Source organism: Terrapene carolina, unplaced genomic scaffold, assembly GCF_002925995.2.
Source record: "Terrapene carolina triunguis isolate 2854851 unplaced genomic scaffold, T_m_triunguis-2.0 Scaffold93, whole genome shotgun sequence".
In the NCBI taxonomy this organism is placed as follows: domain Eukaryota; kingdom Metazoa; phylum Chordata; order Testudines; family Emydidae; genus Terrapene; species Terrapene triunguis.
This window is the reverse complement of record NW_020664444.1, coordinates 9,393,196-9,417,293: the sequence shown is the minus strand read 5'-3', so window position 1 is coordinate 9,417,293 and position 24,098 is coordinate 9,393,196. Positions and strand designations below refer to the sequence as shown.

The 24,098-nt window shown below is 49.5% G+C and overlaps 1 protein-coding gene across 1 annotated transcript in view; it reads right to left on the bottom strand.

The window, feature by feature from the left end:
- RADIL (Rap associating with DIL domain) overlaps window positions 1–24,098 on the bottom strand; it is a 71,057-nt gene that overhangs the window by 14,983 nt on the left and 31,976 nt on the right. The window contains exons 4-9 of the mRNA XM_029911273.1: window positions 20,903–21,219; window positions 17,751–18,428; window positions 16,027–16,064; window positions 12,367–12,527; window positions 4,133–4,245; window positions 1,692–1,929 (exon numbers count right to left, since the gene is read on the bottom strand). Coding sequence (XP_029767133.1) covers window positions 1,692–1,929; window positions 4,133–4,245; window positions 12,367–12,527; window positions 16,027–16,064; window positions 17,751–18,428; window positions 20,903–21,219 — 1,545 coding nt within the window. The remainder of the gene's footprint in view (window positions 1–1,691; window positions 1,930–4,132; window positions 4,246–12,366; window positions 12,528–16,026; window positions 16,065–17,750; window positions 18,429–20,902; window positions 21,220–24,098) is intronic.

The window sequence follows — 24,098 nt, the reverse complement described above, 5'->3', positions numbered from 1 at the left end:
GGACCATCAGACAGGGCGGAGGGAGCAGTGCTGGCAGAGCCTGCGGCTCACCACAGAGACTCTGTTTCTAAGTGGGGCGGAGCTGGGCAGGAAGAGGGACAGAGGCCTGACAGGGCTGAGTGGCAAAATTAGGTTAATTCTTTAAGCACCCAACTCCTATTAACTCATATGGTATTAGCTGCAATACACCTGGCGGTAAGGAGGTGCTGCTGGAGTTTATACAGGTATCACATGCTCTGTAGTTCAACTGGAATTCTGCGGTAATTAGGATTAATTAATGAGCAGATTTTCGCCTCAATTAAGAAGCAGGATGCAATGTTTTATTATGCACAGCAATCAGGCAGTGCTGGGGAACAAACTCCACTAACAGCCTATGGCCTGTCCTCCGCTCGGCATCAAAATGGCAGACCTTATACCAACCCCAGCACAAGCGATTAGAGGGGTGGTATGTTAATTTGGGGGGAGAGCTAACAAAGGCTGAACACATCCAGAGGTGAAAATAAGCCGGTACGGTCTGGTACAGTGTACTGGACTGGCTCCCCCAGACCAGCAATTTAAAGGGCCTGGGACTCCTGGCAGTGGCCCTTTAAACCGCCTTAAAAGCGGTAGCGGCGGCGGGGCTCCGGCGGTGATTTAAAGGGCCAGGGGCTCCAGGCACCACTACTGCAGCAGAGCCCAGATTTAAAGGGCCTGGGGATTTAAAGGACAGCCTCTTCCAGTGGAGGCCACGCCCCTTCTGGTTGAGGCTCCGCCCCCTACGACTCCGGCGTATCGGTAAGTCCTTTAAGTTACTTTCATCCCTGAACACATCCCCATTAACAATGGTATCACAGTGAACATCCAAGGCATTAAGAAGGGGTTAGTGGAGCGTTATCGATAAAGGCAGCAGACTCGGGCAAGACAGCAAACATAAAGGCAGAGTCAAGCCAAGGGAGCAGAAGCTAAAACCCGAGTTAAGCTGTTATCTGAGCCAACTATACACCTAGAGAGCAGAGCACACAGGCTGCGATCCAGGGAGTCCATCAGAGTCAAGGAAGTGAAGTCACAAAGACCTCATTTCTGGGTGTAGCTGAGCCCCACCCTCCACCCAGACTCTAGCTCCCATAGGTTTAATTGGTACTCGCCCGGCAGAGTCCTGCCCCCGCCCCGCTCTCTCTCACACCCCCCACCCCAGTCTTAGCGCTGAAGCAGGGCTCTGAATGATTGAAAGTGACACTTATTCCTAACCACCTCTCTGCTGACACCAGTTAAACAAAGGACTCAGTAGTTTAAGTCAAGTTCTAAAGCATCCTTATCCCCTGTAGGAAACAAGTTGGCTGCTTTGCTGTCAGTACCAGTCTGGGGGTCTCTCCCTGGCAGTGGGGCCATACTGATGAATTACGCATGGGGGCTCAATAGCCTAACACGAGTTTAGGTAACAGGGCAGCAAGACTCCTTTGCTGAATGCAGAATTCCAGGTGTGTCCAAGCCCCTCACATCCTAAAATATCCCAACAGATGCTGTAAAATCTCTCCCCACATTTGGCCGATCCTCATCTCATAGCCTGGCTGGCTGCAATACTGGGGCATTTTAAGTCTGTTCCTTTAGTTAATGAATAAACACAAAGAGGTCTTCAAAGCAGACAAGGCCAGTCTTTGGGAACGCCTGCCCCTCCCACAAATGTCTCACTCCCTGGTCCCAAGGTCACTCGCCTTTGTCCATGAGCTGGTTGAAGAGCAGAGTGTTGGAGAAGAAGAAGAGGTAGGCGAACATTTGGGAGGCTATTTCAGGGTGCACTTCATACTGGTGGAGCAGGTCCAGCGTAGACTGGTAGATCAACACGACTCTGCGTATTTCTTCAGGCAACTGGGATGATGCCCGCCAACCTTCCTGGCCCTCACTCTGGAAGGGGTTACACTCCAGGAGGGCAGGTAGAGATACATACAGAGACTGGAGAGGGAGGAGACAAGAAATACACAAGTCCAGGATTCAAAGCGCTGGAGATTTACTGTGGGAAGCAATTCTGCATTGGCCAGATGGTGACCTAAACAGGTCTTCTGAATCTCTCGTTTCCATGATCCCATAACCAGCTCAAGCCCTGCTGTTCTCAAACAAGGAAGGGCATATTTCTTGCCCCCTCACGGACTAACTCCTTGTGACCTGCAAGCTTGCTCAGCCCTGTCCCTAAGCAATAATTTCACACCATACATGGTGGTCAGTTGGTCTCGGTCTGTTTTGGGGAACAAACGGAATGTGAGATACAAACTACTGTAGATATTAAGTGAAAGGAATGTGCCCGTTCTATGCACCCACATGGTAACTGAAGATCTAATACACATGCTATGAAAAAAAGGCAGAAGACAAACGCAGTGTCCAATTAGAGACACTTTCCTTTGTGTAAATGAGAAAGGTTGAAAAGCAGTGTCCAATCAGAGCTTTTGCTAGGTATGCAAATGAGACAGGATAAGCATCAACCAATCAGAGAGGGGGAGAGGCTGCTGGAACAGTGGAACAATCTTTCCACAGAGGGGGAAAAAAGAGCTACAAATAGAATCAAGAAGAAAAATAGTCCATTTCCCAGCGAGAGGCCAAGTCTGTAATCACCAGACCTGGCAGGGGGAGCTGGTGGAAAGGCAGCATCATCAGTCGAGTTTAACTTCTTTTTCAATGGAAACAAGTCCCCACCCTGCAGACACAAGCAGCCTTTCTCTGGGCCCACACTGCACACACTGTTCAGCGCTCTGTAATAAAATTTCACTCCAGGGGCCTAACGGAGCGAGTCCAGAAGGAATATTTCCATCATGTACATGAATCAATTCATTATACCCAGGGCTATTACCGTACTGTAAATCACAAACAAACTGAGGAGGGCTGGACGCACTATCCCAACAACTCTTCCTACTGATCTATGGGCCACTCATTTCCTCCTGGCTTCCTGTGGCCTGGTCCCTTGTTTCCAAGTCGCTAGCCATGCAGAGAACTGTTCCATCGTAATTTCACACTCTCCTCGGGCTCTGACCATCACTGGGACACTTGAGCCCAGAGGAAAATGAATCCAAAAGTTACAAGGAGGCGTGAGGGAGAATAAGGGTTGGTCGTGAAAGTGACTGTGCAGCCTTAACTAAGCCATTCACGAATGGGGACACCGTAATGAGCGAATGCCTCCCTAGGAGACAGTGTTACTGTTAATTCTTCAGGGACCTCTCACCTGCCAGAAATTCACTGCGATCAGTTCAAGGTATCCGACATGCAGCTCTCCCCCCTGCCAATCACCTGCTAGGGTGATTATATTGAAACTCGCCCAGTTTGCTATCTAGATTCTTATACAGCGTAGCATCTTTCAAAGATCATGAGGCGCTCACATACTATGGTAATGGGGGGGCTCATGTTAGTAAACAGCATCCAAGCAGCTCGTAATCCTTAATGGATTTTATCCTCACACCCACCTGAGAGCTAGGAATGTATCCTCCTCATTTTACAGGGTACATCAAATGCCTCAACTAAGGTCAGGCCGCAAGCCTATGGCTGAGCTGGGACTTTCACCCCGGCCCCTAAGTCCGAGTCTACTGCTCTGTGTCTGTCTTACCTATTTAGACTGCAAGTTCTTTGGGGCAAGGTCTCTCTCTCTCTTACTACGTGTTTGTGCTATGCCTTGCCCAATGGGGCCTTGATCCTGGCTGAGCGCTGTAATAGAAAAAAACAACAGCTAAATAACTTGGGCCATCCAAAAACATCTATGTGGTTTTTTAAAAAAATCAACCTGTTTGATCATTTCTGACCCCTCAAAAAGTCGTTTCTGACCCTCTTCAGTGACTCAGGAACGTTAGGGAAAGTCAAATCCCCTGGCACCAGCATTTCTTGCACTGCATCCTAGAGACCAGTGTTTTTTAATACAGAGGAGGCTTGCAGGAACCAGTATATCTGTTAGAACTCAGCAGAAAGAAGAACCTGCTGTCCCAGGACAGGATGGAGAGGGAGGGCAATTTCAGGCACGGGTGCTCAGTTGGGAGACTTCTCCCCTCCCTCTCCCATCATCCCCCTTTGATTTCCAGTAAGACACCATCAGCACAAAGCTCCTCTTCGCCCTTGGCAGCCCTCTGGATTAGGCTGTGCATTAGCGGGAGAGAGGGAGAGGTGTTGGGGGTGCACATACCTTGGAGATATAGTAGACACACTGCTGAAAAGTATACATGATCACTTCCTCTAGGACTGTCATGGCTTCCTCGCTGGCTGTGATGGTTGAAGAGAACAGAGACTCCTTAGAACCTAAAGGACAAAGACAGCAATGGAACACGTCAGAGCAAAGGGCTCCAAACCGGGTCTGTTAGTTTAGTAGATGAATTGTCTCTCTGAGGGTCAACTTGTGATGCTGTATTTCATTATGCAAAGTCTACTGACATACCCCGAACTGCCATGGGTTTGTTACTGCAAAGGCAGCATGGCTAGTGGTTACAGGGTGGGATTGGGAGCCAGAAGTTTTGGATTCTATTTCTAGCTCTTCCACTGACTCATTGTGTGCCCTTGAGCAAATCAAACAGTGTTGTAGCAGCAATAGTTCCCTACTGGGCGGCATAACTTAACACTGCTGTCTCGCGAAGGCTCCCAACAGTGAGGACTATTTCAAAGAACGGTAGAGGAGCTGGCATGGAGGAGAACTGATGCCTACGTTATTTCTTACAATCACTCTCAAATGGGAAAAAAATCAGGTAGCAGATGCATCCTTGGGACGTTCACAAGTATGCACAACGTGCACTACTTTACCTGGCCACTTGATGTCCCCATTGCACTAGTGAAATTAAAGCGGAAGGCGCATTTATCTGGCTTGACTTTGAGAAGCTGGACAGCTCAAGATGGCTCTTTTAAGAGAGAGGTTCAGAAAGAGAAGCCATTCCCATCTGAGGCCATTTGGTGCGTATGGTGCTCTCATTTTAGCAGAGCAGACACACTTCCATTGCCCAGCTGAACCCCTCCTGTTTATCCCGAGCTTGAATTGTTGGCAGCAGTCTCCAGGACCGTGACTGCAACCCCCTGAATTCAGGAGAACTCCGCTGGTTCTCCCTTTTCTTCTCTCATTGTATCATCTTTGCCAGGATCCGCCTGCCCCTTAGTCAGTCTCCAAAGGACACTGCACTGGAGACAATATAAATTCATACTGGTGCCTTCCCTTTCCACAGTGGCTGGGGAGCCGTTACAGGATGCTGTGTCAGGAATCGAAAACTCCAACCCTGCATTCTGCTGGTGCCTTTTCCTGGCTCTCCCTTAAAGACGTGAAACTGCACCTCACTTTCCTTGGTGCATTGTGAGCAGGGAGGGTGTACAGAAATCCAGATCTAATAAAACATGGGGTTGCCATAGCAGTGGCTGTTAAACACGTATATGTTGTATTTCTGGGCGCTGATAGGTTGGGGGGAGGAGCGGTAATATTTCCCCTACAGACTAACATTTTTCTTCTAGCAATGCTTCGATTTCAGTCCAGATTTGCAGCCCCGCCAGCCCCATATGCTGAACATTTGTGCAGCTGGATGAAGCGCTTTCCAAACGCAGCTTGTCAGAAAACGTTGCCTTTGGAACAGAAGAGAAGGTCGCGATAGCTTTGCCAAACTAGCCCCACCCCCACGTTCCTTTGATGTGGAATCAGAAAGAGGGAAATTCCATGACATCATCCACCTGACCATTCCCCAAGTCCCATTTGCAGATGGTGAGTGAAGGACTTTTCAGCCACACACACTTTTGCGGCAGTTCAGGGAGGTAAGTTGGTGAATTTTTACGGCTCAGGAAAGTGAGGGGCTAATAAGACTCAATCAACCCATGTGTAATGAAGGCAGGAGCATTGTAAACTTTCACATACAGCGCTGCTTAATGCACCTGAATTCTGGTCTACAGCCCCACGTGCTATTCCAATAGCAGGACCCCTCACTGCTGTGCCAAGAAACCTTAGTCCCGATCTGCTATTTTAATCCTGATCTATTTGGAACTGAGACTGCTAATCACTCTGGACTCTATAAAGGCTGGCAAATACCTACTCCAGAGCAGGCTGACACCACTCAAACTCATTTCACATGTGACCCGAGGTTGATGCGAACCCAAGTTTCTGAAGTGAAAAGTCAATTTAAAAACATGGCCATAATAAGATTTTCAAATCTGACATGAAAAATAACATTGACGATGCAGAAGGAAACCTTGGTGCTCATCTGTCTCAGGCAATTTAAATTGAAAGCCAAGGTGCTAGGGAATCTGCCAGTGCAGGATTTCAAACCGGAAAATAAGGATCACAGACAAACATAGCCAGTCCATGTTATGAATATTTCTGATCACATGCCGAGAGGTGGGGGTGACTGGAGAGACGGGTATGGAGACACAAGGGATAGCTCTTCCTGGGACCCATGTGTAGACTATGGATTCCGTGAGGTCCTGAAAGTACTCAGTATTGTGTGATCTCTTTAAGGAAGTCCCCAGTAATACATCTGGTCCTGAGCGACTGTCACCCAAGCTGTCCTCAAGTTGCTCAGCTGTGGTCCAAAGCTTTGTGGGAATAATATTCAATAGGAAGCCAGCCCCGGGTTCGGTGAGCGATCCAGTTGGGCCCTGGTGCTGATTTCTGTGAATCTATTTGTAAGTATTCACCAAACAGTTTCAACAAATAATGTTCAGCCTATGGGCTGGTTCACAAACGGTTTGCTTTGACTACTCTGTAGCCATTATTTGTATTGCCTGACCGGTCATCTAAGTCACATGGGATCAGGAGAGTAACAAAAAAGAAGTAACACATTTTCTGGCACAAGTTTTCAGGCAAATATTAATTAGTGCTACGATTCATGAAGCTTCTGGGATTGGCACACGGCTTCATGAATATCAGGTCATCCAGAGATGCATGGATGGTATGTCCCCACAAAGCTGTGAACTGAACATGGGGCTTTTAGTCACAAAAATATACCCAAATCAGGGTGGTTGGGTTTTGTTTGTTTTGCGGTTTTTGTTAACTATTCAATCTGCTCTAATTATAGGACAGAATTGCTCATACAGCAAGGTCTAAACACCTGCATTTCCCAGGGGTACAATGCTTTTCTCAGACTATTTCATAACACCTGAGTGGAAAAGGTGTTAAAAACATGTGCCAGGAGAAACACCCTCACATGTAGAAAGATGGGGCCCAGCCCAGGGTTTCTCATCCTTCTGCATACCTGGAATCCCCCCATCTCTCACAAAACTCTCCCCCCATGGAGCAATCTGGGAAAGGGGGGGCGGTCCTGGCCCCTGGTCTAGATAGCAATGAACGGGAAGGGAAAAGGTGTAGGACAAAACCTCTCCTTTTCGTTTGCCAGCCTGTGGGTTCAGTGCGCTCCAGTGTACCGGCTAGACTTTGAAAATCAAAAGTATTTCACTTATTCTCAGGCTACGTCTTTTTTATTTTTAAAAATCTTCCCACAGATATTTCCTGAGGGATGTCAAGAGGCCAAAATACTGATTTTAACCTTTCCCTCACCCTCTTGTTTATGTTATTTCTATCCCTCCTCATTCACCAAAACCTGCCCAGGCACAAGATGTATTTATATGACACTACGCTGCTCCCTCCCCCACCCTCCCGGCTGAGCATCAGCCCGTCGAGTCAGGATGGCCCCACTTCAGCCATCCAGCTCAATTCACTTAAACACCTCCTTAAATTTAGCCACAGGCATAAGTTCCATTGATGTCAATGGGGCTTAAGAACATGCTGAAAGTTAAGCATGTGCCTAAGTGCTTTGCTGAACAGGGCTGGACTTAAGCACTCACTTAAGTGCTTTGCTGAAGTAAGGCCTGGAATGGGCAGGGGGTAAATCTCTCTCCCTTACAATGCCCTGGAGTTTTAAGCAAATGTCGCTCACCCCACAAACCCAGAATGCTCCTTCACTTGCATGCTTGCTGCCTTCACTCTTGCACATGCCATGGACTTCACTTTCCCAAAGACCATTCCCACTAAGGGAACAGACCTATTTAAAGAATCCTCTCTCTAGACAGCAACCCAAATCTAGCTGTTCCCACCGATTACAGCCCAGGAGGGAGCAAACGCTACCAGCCAGGGAAGACGAATGTCCCAGAATCCCTCCGGGGATATGAGAGAGGAACGCAGGCAGGTGTTCATCTCAGAGACCTTTCAGCTACTAAATGCCAGCAAAGGAAGGAGAAGATCTGACACTAGGGAGCAGCAGAGGGAGGGGCTGGTGCTATAGAACAGAAGGACGGAGAGTCACAGAACATTGGATTAGCTGCTGCAAGGAGAGTCTGCTTGGATCTGCCCATGGCCAATTTAAGCAGAATTCTCCGTGCATGTTACCCAGCCTGTATCTGGGTAATTATCATCCACCTAAGCACAATGACCTAGGGTTCTGAGTGCTGGAGATTTAGCCCAGGAGGTTTTTCTCTCACTCTCCTCCAGTCCTAGTGATCAGCAGCAAATGCCCACCATCATCTTCCTTGACTTTTCATTCCTTGTAAGCTTGCTGACACTGTAAAGATATTTCACATCTCTCTATCGATAGTCCCCTGCAAGCTGAGCATCACCCATCTCTCTCATCTCTGTAGACTGTACTTATCCATAGTAATACTCCAGTTATGAGACTCATCCAGTAGGGGGTGGGTTTTGCCAGCTACACCATAACTGACACCACTTAGTAATACTTCTAGCACTTGGTTGTTTCCCATGTTCCTGGCTAGAACTGGCTGAAAAAAATTGAATTTCAAATTTCTTTTGTCAAAAAACAGGGACAAATTTTTTGCAAGATGTTTTGTGAAAAGCGTTCGTGGTTTTCAGCCAGCCCTACCCCAGTATTTGTGCACGGACACTTCTGTGCATTCATACACTTATCCTTCATCTTTGGTTTCAGAACGATCCAGTCTTTCTGCCCGAAGTGCTCTCTCTGCCTTTTCTCAATCAGCGTGAAGCCTTCCCAACAATCCCTGCCTGTGTTGGATCCAGGAATGATCAAAGATTTCCCTTAGTGATGTAAAGGCAACCTTATGACCCAATAAGTGGAGATTCCAACTGGAAGAGAAGCCATCCTAAATCTGCTTTTTACCAACAGGGAGAAACTGATCACGACTGTGAGAATAATAAGGAAGCTTCCTGAATTCAGAATAGTAAGGACTGGATTCACAGAATGCAGCTGTACACGGGCATGACTGGGATTCAGGAACGCACATTGTGAGAAATGAAATAGGGTGAAATACTGGCCCCACTGAAGTCAATGAGAGTTTTGCCATAGACTTCAGTGAAGCCACCATCTCACCCAGCGAGTAAGGCCCAGTCGAAGGAAGTATTGAAACCCAGCAATGCAGAAAGCAGCTAGTCACCCTAAAAAACACCACAATTAAGAAGAAAAAGACTGCAGTTCCAGCGAGGCTTCATACAGGGTTGTTCAAAGAGAAGGATACAAAATGACATCGACTGTATGGGAAAGTGGAGTGGTGAGCAAAGAAGAAAAGAGAGACCTTTAGGAATGGCCGACTACTAATAAGGGCTGCAAAAATGGAAAGAGAGACTTTTACAAATCTACCCAGGGGGACAGCGTCTGTGCCCATGCCCTGTGTTCTGCGTGTGTGTTGGGGGGGAGGGTACTAGAGACAAAATGGGGCCCGTAATAAATGAGGAAGGAGAGCAAGGGCGGGATTTTCAAAATCACTCTGTGTTAGCCTAGCTCAGTGGTTCTCAACCAGGGTACGTGTACCCCTGGGGGTATGCAGAGGTCTTCCAGGGGGTACATCAGTTTTACAACAGGCTACATAAAAAGCACTAGCAAAGTCAGTACAAACTAAATTTCATACAGACAATGACTTGTTTATACTGCTCTGTATATTGTACACTGAAGTATAAGTACAATATTTATATTCCAATTGATTTATTTTATAATTGTATGGTAAAAATGAGGAAGTCAGCAATTGTTCCGTACTAGCGGCCTGTGACACTTTTGTATTTTGATGTCTGATTTTTCTAAGCAAGTAGTTTTTAAGTGAGGTGAAACTTGGGGGTACGCAAGACAAATCAGACTCCTGACAGGAGGCCAGTAGTCTGGAAAGGTTCAGAGCCACTGGCCTAGCTCTCTCCCATTGCAGTCTGTGGGAGCTTTGCCATTGACAGCAGTGGGAGCAGAGTTGGGCCGACACTGAGTGCTTTTGACAAATCTCCCTTTAAATTAACACAGACTCAACAATGGTGAGAAACGTAAAGAAAATAGTTTGGGACAACTGGGAAGCCCTTATCCAAACAGTGAGGAACAGCAGGGGTGGGCATACTCAGACCGATGGTGGGGAAGCCACCAGGCCGCAAGAAAACCCAGAGAAAGATTCAAGGAAAAGATAAAGACCTAATTAGTTTCAGGATCCTCTCTTGACATCGTGCTGAGCCCTGCAATGGATGAACTGAACCCCAACTCCTGGGGTTTATCATCTCACTTTCCCAGCAGCTGCTCATGTGCGCCTTGCACTTTGTGAGGCCTGCAGTATTTTTAGCCTACAAGCACATTTTTTAGAGCGCTCACTGATTAAGAATGCACCCGCTGTCCCACCCTCCCACCCACACATTGGTCTTTACATCTTGTATCAGCATGGGAACCAAGATAGCATAGGACATGGAGAGCATCCAGCACTCAGCTGGTTTGGCTCTTGAGTGCTTTGCTCCCTCTCCCTCCGAGGGGAATGAGAAAACGAGGCCATGCTGAGAGTGAAGCCCGGCTAATCCCCTCACCGTATTAGACTCCCTGCGGCTGCAAGCTGTCACCACTCATTTGATAAGGGGGATTATTTCCCTCCCAAGTGTTCACGGGGCTGGAGGACTTAGCTTAGCAGCCCTGAGAGCTAGTGGTGCTTCCAGAGGCACCGGTAATACTGAGCAACACTGCTAGCCAGGTAGCCGGTCTGGTCTGTGATCTAATGGAGTCACTTCACAGGGTGGAGTGAGAGGTGAGGCTGCAGAATGCAGAGCAAGGGCTGGCAGCCAGGCAGGGGTTTCCAACTGTGGCCTGGAGGACTGGGCAGCCTGCAGAATACTCCCAGAGCCTCCTCCTTACCGATCTTGCATCCCTTTCCTCTTATCTCAGTGGCCAGGACTAAGGGTTCAGGGAAAGGACCTTGTTACCTACCCCAGGTATCAACACATAGATACCAGTCCATTCTTGGTGACAGAAGTCAAGGTGACCCCTTGGTTGCAATGGGATCCATGCCCCAAAATCATATCCATTCATGGCTTCAAAAGGCTACATGCAAGAGCTCATCATTGCACAAGCCCCTTCTGACGAGGTGGCTGAAACCCAGTAGGGCCAATTGAGTTCCCTGGACTCAAAGCCAGGTGGCTTGATACCCCATGAAGATATAAGGGAGAAGGGAGTAGTCCTCCAGTGAAAGAGGATCTAGGGCGTGAGCTGAGCAATCCTGAGGGAGGAACCCTGGGAGCAGCTAAACCTGGGAGAAAGTTTGATCTGAGTTTTATCATCTCATTAATAAACCAAAATCCCAGGAAAGAGTTCAGTTTTGACTCTACACAATGGGGGGACTTTGTTTTCGAGCCAGTTGGGAAAGGCACTTGCTTAACACTAACTAACTACTAATACTAACTATACTAAGAAGTAAACAACTATATACAATGGACACTGCAAAGGCGCTTGCCAAGGATGTTCCAGCTAACCATCACCGGCGGTAAGAAGGGGCTGGCGGGTCGGCAGGGCTCTATATTGAGCGCCATGAAGGCGTGACTCCCGGGGGCGCCCAGGCCAACCCAATGGATGCTACTAGGGGGAAAATCTTCCAGTTGCCGTGCCCACACACACACCTGATTGGAATGGACATGAACAAGCATTCGAAGAATAACCTCCTTTTCACGTCTGTTTAAAAGGGACTCTTGAGACACACAAAAGCCCTGATTTTAAGACTGACTTCAATCCAGCCTCCTTTTTTACCTTTGCACCTGCAGTTTCACAGGTAAGCAATTCTGCCCTCAGGATTGAGTAATGGGGAGCAGAGTGAGCAGATCCCAGCAGGACATTCAAGCGTCCACGTGCTATGGCTGCCTTGGCTCAATCTCCAGCGGACGTGCCACAAAAGGCACCACAGTTTATCCTTCAAGAACCTGCTCAGGAGACGTCCCAGAGAACTGGTGGGGTCATGAGCACTGTGGGTGAAGTTCCCTTACTTTCCACAAACCCCAATACTATCGAAGGGCATATCTGGGATAAGGAGGCAACATGGTGGTCTCGGAAGTCAGGATGGAAGTACCTTGCTGGAGCAGCAAGGGAGGAAAACACCAGCACACCAGCTTGGTGCTACAGCGCCCCCTTTGCCTGACATGTCCCACAGTGGGCATACGGCTGGGGACGTTTTGTATTGGGGAGGCATATCGGTATAAAGAAGCAGGAGTCCTACCCTTGACATCCAGCTCCTCCTCCAGGCTCTGGATGTAGGTGGGGGATTTCTGTTGGATAAAGTACAGGAGCTCGATGGAGTTGGACATCCAGAAGAGAATGTGCTGCAGGTCCGGGACCAGGTCTGTGACGGTGAAGCGGGACAGGGATCCGGGATCCTGACTGGTGAGACAGAGAAGGCAAGAGGAGCGTTTCAGACTCCAGCCAGGACAAAGCTGGTTGCAGTTGCAGTCTCTCTGTGTGCACGAAGCCCCTGGCTACGGGAAAGGCTTGTGCCCCTCTCAGAGGCTGGCGACGCAGGATAGTCCCAGTGGGCATGAACAATGCAGTAATGGAGACACCGGCAGCACAGACAACACTCCAGTATTTTATACTCTCCTGCGACGGCATCGACACACTTTTCCCCGACACACTCCGAAGTTTCAGAATGAGTACGGTCACGGACTATTGCCAGCACAAGAGTAATGGTCTTAGAAAGCAAACCCAAACCAAACCCAGCAGCTGCCTTCCCCTGGGGAGTTAAGGATGTGCTGTGAAACTATTCTGCAAATTGGGATTCCTGTTTCCCGGGCAGTGGAAACGCCACAGCCCAGCACCCCAGAGACCAAAAGCTGGAGCTCGGTGATTTGCTAACCATCCTGAGAACCTCCGACCTGCTGATTTACAGCCAGGTGCTGAGCACCTCCTGAGAAACGCTGAGCAACCTCAATCGGAGCTGAAGGTGCCGAGTGTTTCCCGGGCTCTTAGGAATTAACAACAACGCTAATGGTGGTCACATGATTCCTTCTCCCCTGGTCATGCGGTACGGTGCAGTGGCAGCCAACAGTGGGATACAGGGGCTTGTATCAAACGAGGAGAAAAGTGATGGGTCAAAAATCAAGCCTGGAGCAGCCAGCACTCCAACAGGGTCGTCGAGACTGGGCAAGATTCTCGGAAGCGACGGGGGGAAATGTCAGCTGCCCAACCTGAGACTCGTGAGAACCTGCCCTCTGAAAACCAGCCCCCTTTTAAGGTGTCTCACATTAGGCACCTACAAATCACTCTTGGAAGTCTTCCCCAGAGCCCTGCCCTATTAACAGCAGCCCCCAACCCCCAGGCTGGAGAGCCCAAGTGCACTAAAGCTGCATTGAAACCGAAAAAGACTTTCTGCGAAAATGCTCTTGACAAAGGCAAAGTTTTGGATCAAATGTTTGTTTTAGCACTTTGGCCTGATGCGAAAGGCGCTGAGTCAATGGGAACTGAAAGCACTCAGCTCCTCTCAGGATCAGGCCCTTTATATAGCACTGCAAATGCTGAGGAGACTGTTTTCAACCATCCGGGATTTTGCCTGTGAATTTAGTGCTGATGACTGGCTCTCAATCCAGAGGCTGAGTACGGTACAGAGAGCAGTAACCCTCTTGAGTTAACTGAGGGCTTATAAAAATTTTTTTTAAAAGCATCTGGAAAATTTCTTAACTAGCGAAACGCTTTTCATGCTATGATCACTCAAAAAATGGTTGGATGGGATTTCTGATAACTTTATAAAACAAGCTCACTTTAGAACAACCATGAAGAATTTCAGCCTCAAAAGATATTTTTCTGAGGAATGTTTTAAGCCAGTCAAAAATAGGGACTTTGGGCAAAAAGGCTTCACTCTATGTGGCTATTACCCTTCGCAGGAGGTAGTTCTACCCAAGGTTCCTGCTCACACCTATTATGGCTAATTTTAAAATGACACTCCCCAAATCTGAGACGTACACAGGGCCAAGGTCTTCTAAAGAGACTAGTGACTTGGGACCTCAGTTTTTGGGATGCCCAACTGTGAGACACCTGAAAAGGGTCTGGATTTTCAGAAAGTGCAGAGTACTCACCTCTGAAAACCACTCCTTTAGAGTGTCTCAAGCTGGGCACCCAAAGGAATAGCCATTTTTGAAGATCTCGCATTTAATATGAAGAAATCAAATAATATCAACCTTAGTTTGAAGAGCGTGTGGCTGGGCTTCCCAGCTGCTGGTGATAGCTGGCACTGCTGGCACAAACGGCGAGACTGCAAGTGTGCAAGAGGTAAACACGCAGCAGCACAACATCACACAAGAGGGGAAACGCAGCACTCTTCTGATGTTCGGAAAATAGTGTAAGGAAAAGTAGGCCAACGCCAGGCCTCTGGGGGACGTACTGGGGTTGGATACAGCATAAACACAGGAAGGAGTGAGGCAATGAACCCATTCAGGGCTGTGGAATGTACGGCATGCATCCACCTGCAGTCCACATGCATGTAAACCCTGACTATCAAGGAATCACATCACTTCAGGGAACGCATGTGCAGGGTCCCGGTATAAAAGTGTGTCCCCAGGGCTAACATGCAGCATGGCCCAATGGCTAGGGGAGAGGACTAGGACTCAGAAAACTACAGTTCAATTCCCAGTTCTACCATTGACCTGGTAAGAGACCTTGGCAGACCTTCAGTGCTCTGTACCTGTTTCCCCTCCTTCCCTTTGTCTATTTAAACTCTTTGGGGGACTGTCACTATGTTAAGCACAACAAAACCCCCAAGGTGTTACTGTAAAACAATTAAAGGAAAATCTCTATTCGCTCCCCATCTGTGCTTAAGGGCCTAAATCTTTTCAAATGGCCTCCAGTTCTGCTGGCACAAATGCTAGCACTCCACTATCAAAGGGCATGTCTGCACTTTGAACTGTGGGTATGATTCCAAGCGAGAGGAGACATACTGGTGCTAGCTCTGATGGAGCTGGTGTGCTAAAAACAGAGCATAGCCTCGGTAGCTCAAGGGATGAGCTGCCCCAAGTACACAGCTAGCATCTCTGATGGGCGTGCTCTTTGGGCAGCTAGCCCCCCGTGCTGCTGACGCTGCTATGGCTACACTCTATTTTTAGCATGCTCACTCAGTGAGAGCTAGTACGAGTATGTCTCCTTGAGCTGGGAATCTCGGCCCCAGCTCCAAGTGCAGATGTGCTCTGACTGCCAGCATCTGCAACTATCTGCTGGTGGGAAAATGCAACTGCAAAATCAGAAGCTGGGTTAAGGCTGCCTTTCATTGCTCTTTACATCACTCGGGCATTTGGTTTTTTTCCAGGGGCGAGGATGTGGTGAGGCCAGCAGGTACCTCTGCTAGCCATCTCCTGGCCACCGTACAGTAATGCCTTCTATCTACCCTTATAAAGGGCACGGACAGCAGGGGTGCTAAAAGCTTTATGTCCTTGCTTCAGCCAGGTCGTGAGGCGAGCTGTGTGCAGTTTTGAAACAGCAAGTCATTGCAAATAAAAAATATATAAAACGTTTGAGTTTTCTCCAATTTTTTTTGTTTGTTTTTCTAAACGAACCATTCGCCAAAACGGACATGAATTCACAAACTGTTCCTGTGTCGCTGAATTTGCATTTTTCGCCCAAAAAAAAGTTATGTGTAAAAAAAATGTCGCCCAGCTCTGGTGGTGAACCAGGCAAGAAGCCCCCACCTAAATTAAACATTAGCAGAAGCACCTTGCTGAATCGGTGCCTGTATATTAACAATGCTGCCTTGGCCGAGTGCTCTTTACAGAACTTCCCTCTTGGTCATTCCAAAGGCAATTTCTCGCCCTGTAGGTGCAGCTCTTTCGCTATTCATAAGAGGAAGCAGGAGTGGGGCAGGAGGAAGGCAGAGAGAGTAAAGACGGGTGATACTTACTGCTGGGACTGCTTCTCGGCCAGCTCTTTCGTTTTCTCCTAGGATAATGGGGGAGAAAACATAAGTCAATATGAGATAACCATAATGCAGAGAGAGACAGGGACGCGCACACACACACAAACACCCAGGGGAAACAGTACTATCTGCTACAGGAGCTTGGGATAGTTTTGTCAGGGACACTGAGTGGGCTGGCTATTCTGCGCTTTATTGGAAGGCAGAGCAAAACTTTGGTGACTTTTTTTTTCCTTGTGCCAAAAACTATATTTAAAATGCCTCCTGGAGACTTGCTCCATCTCTAATGCACCTTCTAGCAACTGCAGCTGTTCTGCATAGACAGTTAAACGAAAGGAAATGACGCACAGATGCTATGGCGACAAGCACGCTCGATTTGCTAATATAATTACAATATGTGTTGCAAGTGCACAAAAAGGAATGGGGCGGGAAGGAACCAGGGAGCCTGGAACTATGCAATTGCCTAGAATATAATTATGCAGATATATCCTTATTGTGTGTTACATTGTACAATATGCAGGTGCTTATATTTCAGGGTAAGTTGCCCACTGGGATTCCTGTGTATGTCTCACTGTGCCCACCAGAATGATTGTTATTTCAGTTCCGATGTGCTGCACACCACTAAGGTTTTATTTACATGAACGCTTCCCCCTGAAGTTCCCCACCGTTGCTACCACCGAGGCAGCTGCACCTGTATTAGACAGACTACTGCCATTCTAATCACCGTGTTTTCCTAAACTTGCTCTGAGCAGGGCTACTCTGCTTAAAATGCTGGTGGATGCCTGCAGCCTCACCTGGGTAGCAATGGTGAGAAACAAAGTCTGGTGTAAACGAGGCCAGAGTGGCACCGCGCGCGGCAGGAGAACGAGGTGATCTCTAACAGGGAGGAAACGTACAAACCCTGATTCCACACGTGCATTTCCTCCACTCACGCTCCCTGACAGTGAGGCAGCAACATGGAGGGTTGTGATGTACGGTAGCTGGCATTCCTGCCCCGTGACCAGGCAGACGGCTAACAATGACTCCGGCCTGCAGTGACCTATAAACCCAGACCTCTCCCATACGGCAGCAGCAGTCCAAAACCCTTCCCACAGGCCTCCAGTCTGTGCTTCCAAGGCCATTGGCTGCGAAAGGAGGGGTGGTACTGAGCAAGGCTAGGGGCTACCCCTCATCCTAGGGGTTGAACATCAAACATTTAACAGGGGTTTGGCCTTTCCTTGCACCTTCTGACCACATCAATCAACACCAAGCAGCCCCTTCAGCCCAAGCCCCTGGGATCTCTCAAACCGCTATGGCGAGGGAGGGGACAAGACCTCGGATTGATGGACAGGGTTGGCTCCTCATCAACAGACCCTCGCAAGATAGTTCAAGGCCTGCAAGCCTCTACAAATTACATGGGGATCTACAGTGCGCCTCAGGGCTGCCACCCTCTTTAATCCAGCCTGGGCAGACGTCCAGGCAGAGCCTCACAAGCGGGGACTTAGTGTCTGTGGGCTGCACAGCTGGGTGACAGGGAAGGACAGTGGTGATTTGGTAAGCGCAGCCCTTGGGCCCCTGGAGCCACCAATGTGGCCCTTGGATGGGCAAAGTTTGAATGCCCCCCCCTAGGTTTCGAGTTCACAGGAGGTGTTATTCGGAGACCCTACAGCACCTGCTGCATCCCCGGCACTACCCCCTGTCCCCGACTCCCCTAGGAAAGCTCACAGACTGACCCACACTGTCCTCTGAATCATCTTGGCTGACTTGAGCAGCAGCTGGCCGAAGTCGCCCGGCTCGAAGCTGGTGGCGGAGTGCTGGATGCAGAGGCACAACAGGAAGGCCGGTGTCAACTTGTGATCGTCACCCCCAGGCTCGATCAAGGTCATGATCCTTCTCACCAGCATGTCCTCGGCAGCTCTCTCGAACTCCAGCTGCAGCCTCTTCCTGGCTGATCTTTGGCCTGAGGCGGGGGAGGGCCCGTGCTTCTTGGAGGAGGGGCCCCTCTCCTTGAGCTGGCTGCCACACATCTTACAGACCACTGGTGCCTCAGGGTCCGAGGCACCATGCATAGATTTCAGCCTCATCAGTGTCTGCGCAGGCAGTGGCTGGGCCCTCGTGGGGTCCTTGTAGAGAAGCAGGTAGTAAAGCCCCAGAGACAGGAGGTCTCCGTGGTGCAGCACGATCGTCTTTACCACTTCGGAGAAGTTGACGGACACACTGGCCCCCGGGATGAGCTCAAGGATCAGCTTCTCCTCCGAACGGTGTCGGGAGCGGCTCGACAGCTTGAGCCTCCTGATGGTGCAGTGAAGGGGCAGGATGTCCGGGGCGAAGAGGCTGATGCTGGGTTTGCTGGACTGAGTCCTGTGGCCCACTGTGTGCTGCTCACGGTTCAGCAGGTAAACCAAGCTATCCTAGAATGCAAGCATGAAAACTGGTAGCAAAGCAGGCACGACCCCCGAGCAGCTGCACAAGTGCCTTGATCTGACAGGATGTAAAGCCATGAATCTAGCCTTCCCTCTCTGGTCACTCGCTCTGGTATCTTGACTCATCAGTGCTGGTGGCCTCTTGCAGTTCCCTGGGTGCCCACAGCACACATCTTTGCACTGCAGTACTATTTTTTATTCCAAACACCGCAGTGCTTTCCCCAAATTATAACTTGAGTTGGCGTGGCAGTGACTCATGCAGCAGAAGAGGCATGCTACAAGAGACAGGACTCGGAGCAATTAGCATGCAATGGCTCAATTTCCACTGCAATTGCTAGGTAACTCTACTGTGCCTATCGCCTCGATACATGTACCTGCTAATACATTTGGTACCGTTACACAAGTAACTGAGCAACCTGCATCCATCCCACTTGACTATAGCTGGGGAGGAAGGTTATATAATTCCTCGGAAATTGGATAGCTACTCCAGTATAATGAATGCCAATAATTCACATCAAAGATTAGCAGCGCCTTTTGGGTATATGGATGCAGAATGAGTGAACTACTGTTCCCAGGATGCATTGCAAAGGGAGCAAACAGCTGGAGATCTGCTGACCTGCCCCAAGATATCTGGTATCATCTGCTAGTTTGCAAACAGTAAGGGGCATTCACTTCATTGACTCTTACCACTTCTACGGGACTAACAGAGCATGCAGTCATACACATCAACCCTCCAGATACAGTTGGTCAACTCTCAGGATGGTTCTGGCCATCAGCACACTCTCACGTTAACTCAAATGAGTTCATGTATCACTAATCACTGCTCTATAAAATCACTGTTCAGTGTGACTCCATAACCGGAACAGGGACATTCTGGAACTCAGACATAAATGGAGTGTCCCTCTCTCGAAGGTCAAGATCAGTGGGTTTCGCTTGCTCTTTGTAGCACTTTTTTCTTTCCCACCTTCCACTCTCATTTCTCTTCTCAGACTACAGAAAGGGGCGGCAGCTAAGACAAAATCACATAGGACCTAAGTCTGCCCTCATTTACACAAGTGCATCTGTCACTGACTTCCATGTGTGAGGACAGAGCAGGACCCATTCTCTCTTGCACTGGCAGTGGGATCTAGTGGTCAGAACTGGGGATAGGGAACCAGAACACCAAGGCTCTGTTCCTGACTTTTCCACTCACTTGCTCTGCAACAAGGGGCAGCTCACTTAACTACTCAGTGCCTCAGTTTCCCTATCTGTAAAATGGGGATAACAAGAGTTGTTGTTCTAGAGGCTCGCAGTGCACCCTATAGTAAGCAGAGGTAGCACAATACCAGCTGGCAAGGACTATAAGATCTGTGTTACAACCGAACAGAACACGAAATCTTAGCAAACACTGGCATTCAACCCTTGACAAAACAGTTAGTAGGTCAGTAGCCGGAAGACGAGTGCTACTCGCTGCCAGTACTCAAAGTGCATGCTGGGTTTGGGGAGTGGTTGAAATTTCCCACATGACCCATCTACGTATCACCTTTGAGGGGTGTTAAATTGGCACAGATGATGACAGAGCAGCTTCAGAGGTAACACCCCATGGAAGCGAATGGAGGCAGCTTGGAGCTCTCGGTCATTGCAGGCTGCCTGGCTGCAGACTCAGGCAGACGGCACTGCGTGGGCCAACAGTCGGAAGGTTTTCGTCACACGCATGAAGGCTTTTTTTAAAAAATCATAAAATCTTAAATTCTGCAAGGAAAGTCCCCTGGCGAGTGCCTTTGCCAAGCCCCAATGGTATTTATTATGCTGCCCTACGGCACACTATACAGTGCAGCGGCTTTGCACTGCATTCACCTTAGTGCTTTATGGGACATTCCCAAAGGGAAACCCAGCATATTCTAGGTGGACTTTAATGTCAGGCTGCCTGTGCCCACTCCACCCTTATTCCTGGGCTCTGATGCAAGCAGGACTTGGCTGACTTGAGCAGCTGACGCTCACACCTGTCTCTGTCTGCTCTAAACCGCAGGTTTCGCCAGGGCTCCAAAGAGACGCAACTTGGACAATGCTCCAAACAAGCAGGAGCCCTTGCAGCAAAGTCAAGAGACAAGACATCTGCTTAAATATTGTTTGAGAAAACTCAACTCTCTCTCCAAACCCCCGGCAGGGGCAAGCCACAACGGCAGACAGCCTGAGTGGCTCTCGGGGTTACTAACAGAAGCTAGTTCTTTCCCTCAGCATCTCTGTGCCAGGATCCCCCTTCCCTTGGGGCAGGGGATGTAGCAGCCCACTCTCCGAGCGTGTCTCTGGACTCCAGGAGAGTAGCAAATGCCACGCCATAAAGCATCTCAGTGTCTGAAAACCCACACCTCCCCTAGGGCACCTGCTGGGACTGGTCAGGAGCTGATGGCATGGGCTGTAGAGGGAGCGCACAGACCGTCAATGTACGTAAAGCCTCACAGAGTGGAAGGCTGGGTGCTTACGTGCTGGTAGCTGTAGCCCTGCAGGAGTAGGAGGTGAGGGGACTGGTAGAGGGAGTACCGCACGCTGCTGCCATTCCGCTCCGCCGTGGGGGCTTGCTGCTCATCCCTCGAGCTCTCCAGGCCGCGGATGGTCTCGGGCAGCGTGGAGTAATGTCTCTTGAGCTGCTCCTCCTCCGGCGAGCCCACGTGACTGAGGCTGGTCTCGCTCACGCTGCGTCGGAGGGTGGGTGGCGTGGAGTGTCGCTTGCATCCTGTCAGCAGGGTCATGGTGCCCTTCGCACGGTTCCTCTGCAGCTTCCGAGCCTGGGCATTGATGCCTAAGGACGAGAGCAGCGTTCAGTGCTGGGGCATGCAAAGAGCTTCCCTGGCTTTTTGCCCTGTGCCAGTCCTGCTTGGGGAATAACAAAAGTGAATGTTGGCCCTGGGACTGCCCAGCCAGAAACTGAGCCAGCCACGCCCCAGATACCAAAGTGTGGGCTCTCTGAATACAGCTTTCACTCCCTAGGCCTGGCTTCACCCTGCCAAACGAGGGCCTTGGAGATCTCTCTGTCTATTAATTCTTAGGTCACCATTTTATCTCTGGACACTCCTTCATCACTGCCCAAACCACATGCCTTCTAGTCAGCCGCTAGCATAGATGGAGCCATAAGAGAGCCCTAGCATAGCAAAGACATGTTCCCAGACATCACACAAACTGCCTTTCCATCCTGCCTGTACTCCCCTGCTCAGACTCTGCCTAGAACCCACTGTCACCTGCCCCAGGATCACAAGGCATTGAAAATCCTAAGGTCCCCTCGAACCTGGGGCTGCAGTTGGGCTATAGCTCCAAGCCAGCGGGCCAGCATATTTAAACCCATCATAAATAGATGCATCACTTGCGAGACTCTGAACAGCAGAGGAGCATCTTAAGAAAGGACCCTTAGTCATATTCTGTCCAGCATCGTCTCACCGCTTTGGCCAGCAGAGGATTAGCAAAATGTTGTTTAAAGCTCCTGGAAACTCACCACGCCGTTCAGGAACCAGGAGGGGAAAGCAACGTTATCCCTCCAGAACGAATGAGCCCAACCCCCACCACTAAGCCCCACTGTTTCCTGAGCAATGCAGCTGGACCCCGAGAACTGACAGCTTTTGAGGGCGAGACACTAGCTCTTGGAAGCAAATACAAACAAGTTTCATGCCAACTTCACCCTGCTAATCAAGGAGAGTAACGTCCCAGCCCCACCCCCCACCCTTCCCATTCCAGCCACAAAATGGTCTCTTGAAATATCCTCCCCACCTTACTTGGGAGCAGCCAGGATCCATCTCAAATCTGCAGCATCTTTTTACCAGCTGGCCCGAGCCACCCAGGGTGGAAAATACCTTGATCGAAAACAAACAAAGGCCAGAATGCAGAGTGACAGCCCGGGGGCTTCATCCCTTACCATGCAGCCAGCAGGCAGGGTCCACTGAGGGTCCTGCGCCCTGCACCATTGGCTAAGTGCACCTGGTTGTGAGTGGGGTGTGAGTGCTGACTGCCAGGACCTGCAGACTGCAGTGAAGAGCGTGCCTGCCTGCCTGCTGCAGAGCAGAGCTGTAATTAAGTTCACAAGCATCAATTCGGGAGAGCTGTCAGGAAGACAAATGGGGGCTAGAGCTAGTGTATAAATAGGATCAAACGACCAAACCCAAACCCATCCTGCTCAGCCCGACTGGATTCCCCACTGCAGAAACAAGCCAGGGTGCCAAAGTCCCTCTCTATGCTGGAAACATCAATGATTGGGCGCAAGTTCTGGAAAAGAAAAACAGAAGTTGTGAATGCTGTTTGGAATCCTCCGACCTTTCATCCGGGGTCCCCAGGAGCAGGAAGGTCGGCTGCACGCTCATTCGTTGATTAACATGGGAGGAGAATAAAAGGGTCTCGAAAATTCTGTTTCAGGATTAATGCAACAGCAGAATTTAATTTAAAGCAACAGCAGAGTTGTTAAAACAAAGAGCAAGACTCCCCATCTTCTGGATTCCTCCTGCAGTCTTCTATGGGCTGTTGGACCACACGCCAGACATCTGCAGAATACAGGCTCTCCCCAGCAGGAACTCAGTCAAACTCCAGCTCACACAGGGAGACACCAACCATATCCCTCTGTTCGGAACAGAGCAGCACTCTGAACTGGAAAGGCAAGCTCAGCAGTCGGCTGCTTAAAGGGACACTCTCGAGGTTAGACCCAAAATGCCACCTTCCTTATTTGGTGAGGAACTGACTCTGGGTTCTGAAGTACATTTTTTGTTTGTTTGTTTTGAGACTATCGCTCCTTTGCTGGGAAAATGAAGTAGATGAGGGCGGGGGAGAAATAAGCCCTACTGTTTACATGCCTTAGGATTAGGACAGGGGATGGCCGCACAGCCTAGAGAGTTCTGAAACACGGCCCGCTGCCATCTCAGAGCAAGATGGGGCAGCGCATGTTAGGATGTGGCCTCCATAGGCTGTGCTTCCGTCCTGGAACAGGTGCAGGGAAGAGCTACTAGAGGAATGGAAAACCTACCTTATGAGAGGAGACTCAAGGAGCTTGGCTTGTTTAGCCTAACCAAAAGAAAGCTGAAGGGAAATATGATTGTGCTCTATAAATACATCAGAGGGATAAATACCAGGGAGGAAGAGGAGTTAAGTTTAAGTTAAGCACCAATGTGGACACAAGAACAAATGGATATAAACTGGCCATCAAGAAGTTTAGGCTTGAAATTAGATGAAGGTTTCTAACCATCAGAGGAGTGAAGTTCTGGAATAGCCTTCCCAGGGGAGCAGTGGGGGGCAAAAAACCTATCTGGCTTCAAGACTGAGCTTGATTAGTTTATGGAGGGGTGGTATGTGATGAGACTGCCTACAATGGCATGTGGCCCGTCAGTGACTGCTAGCAGCAAATATCTCCAATGGCTGGTGATGGGACACTAGACAAGGAGGGTTCTGAGTCACAACAGAGAATTCTTTCCCAGGTGTCTGGCTGGTGGGTCTTGCCCACATGCTCAGGGTATAATTCAGTGGTCCCCAAACTTTTCAGGGTCACCCCCCCTTACCCTTGTCTGTGCGCCACCCCAGGAGCCGGGGCCATGGCTTATGGGGAGGACGGGGAACGCGGACAGGGGCAAGGGGGCCAAGACTGGGGCCGTGGCTGGAGGCAGGTCTGGGGCCAGGATCAGGAACGGAGCCGCAGCCAGGGGCCGAGGC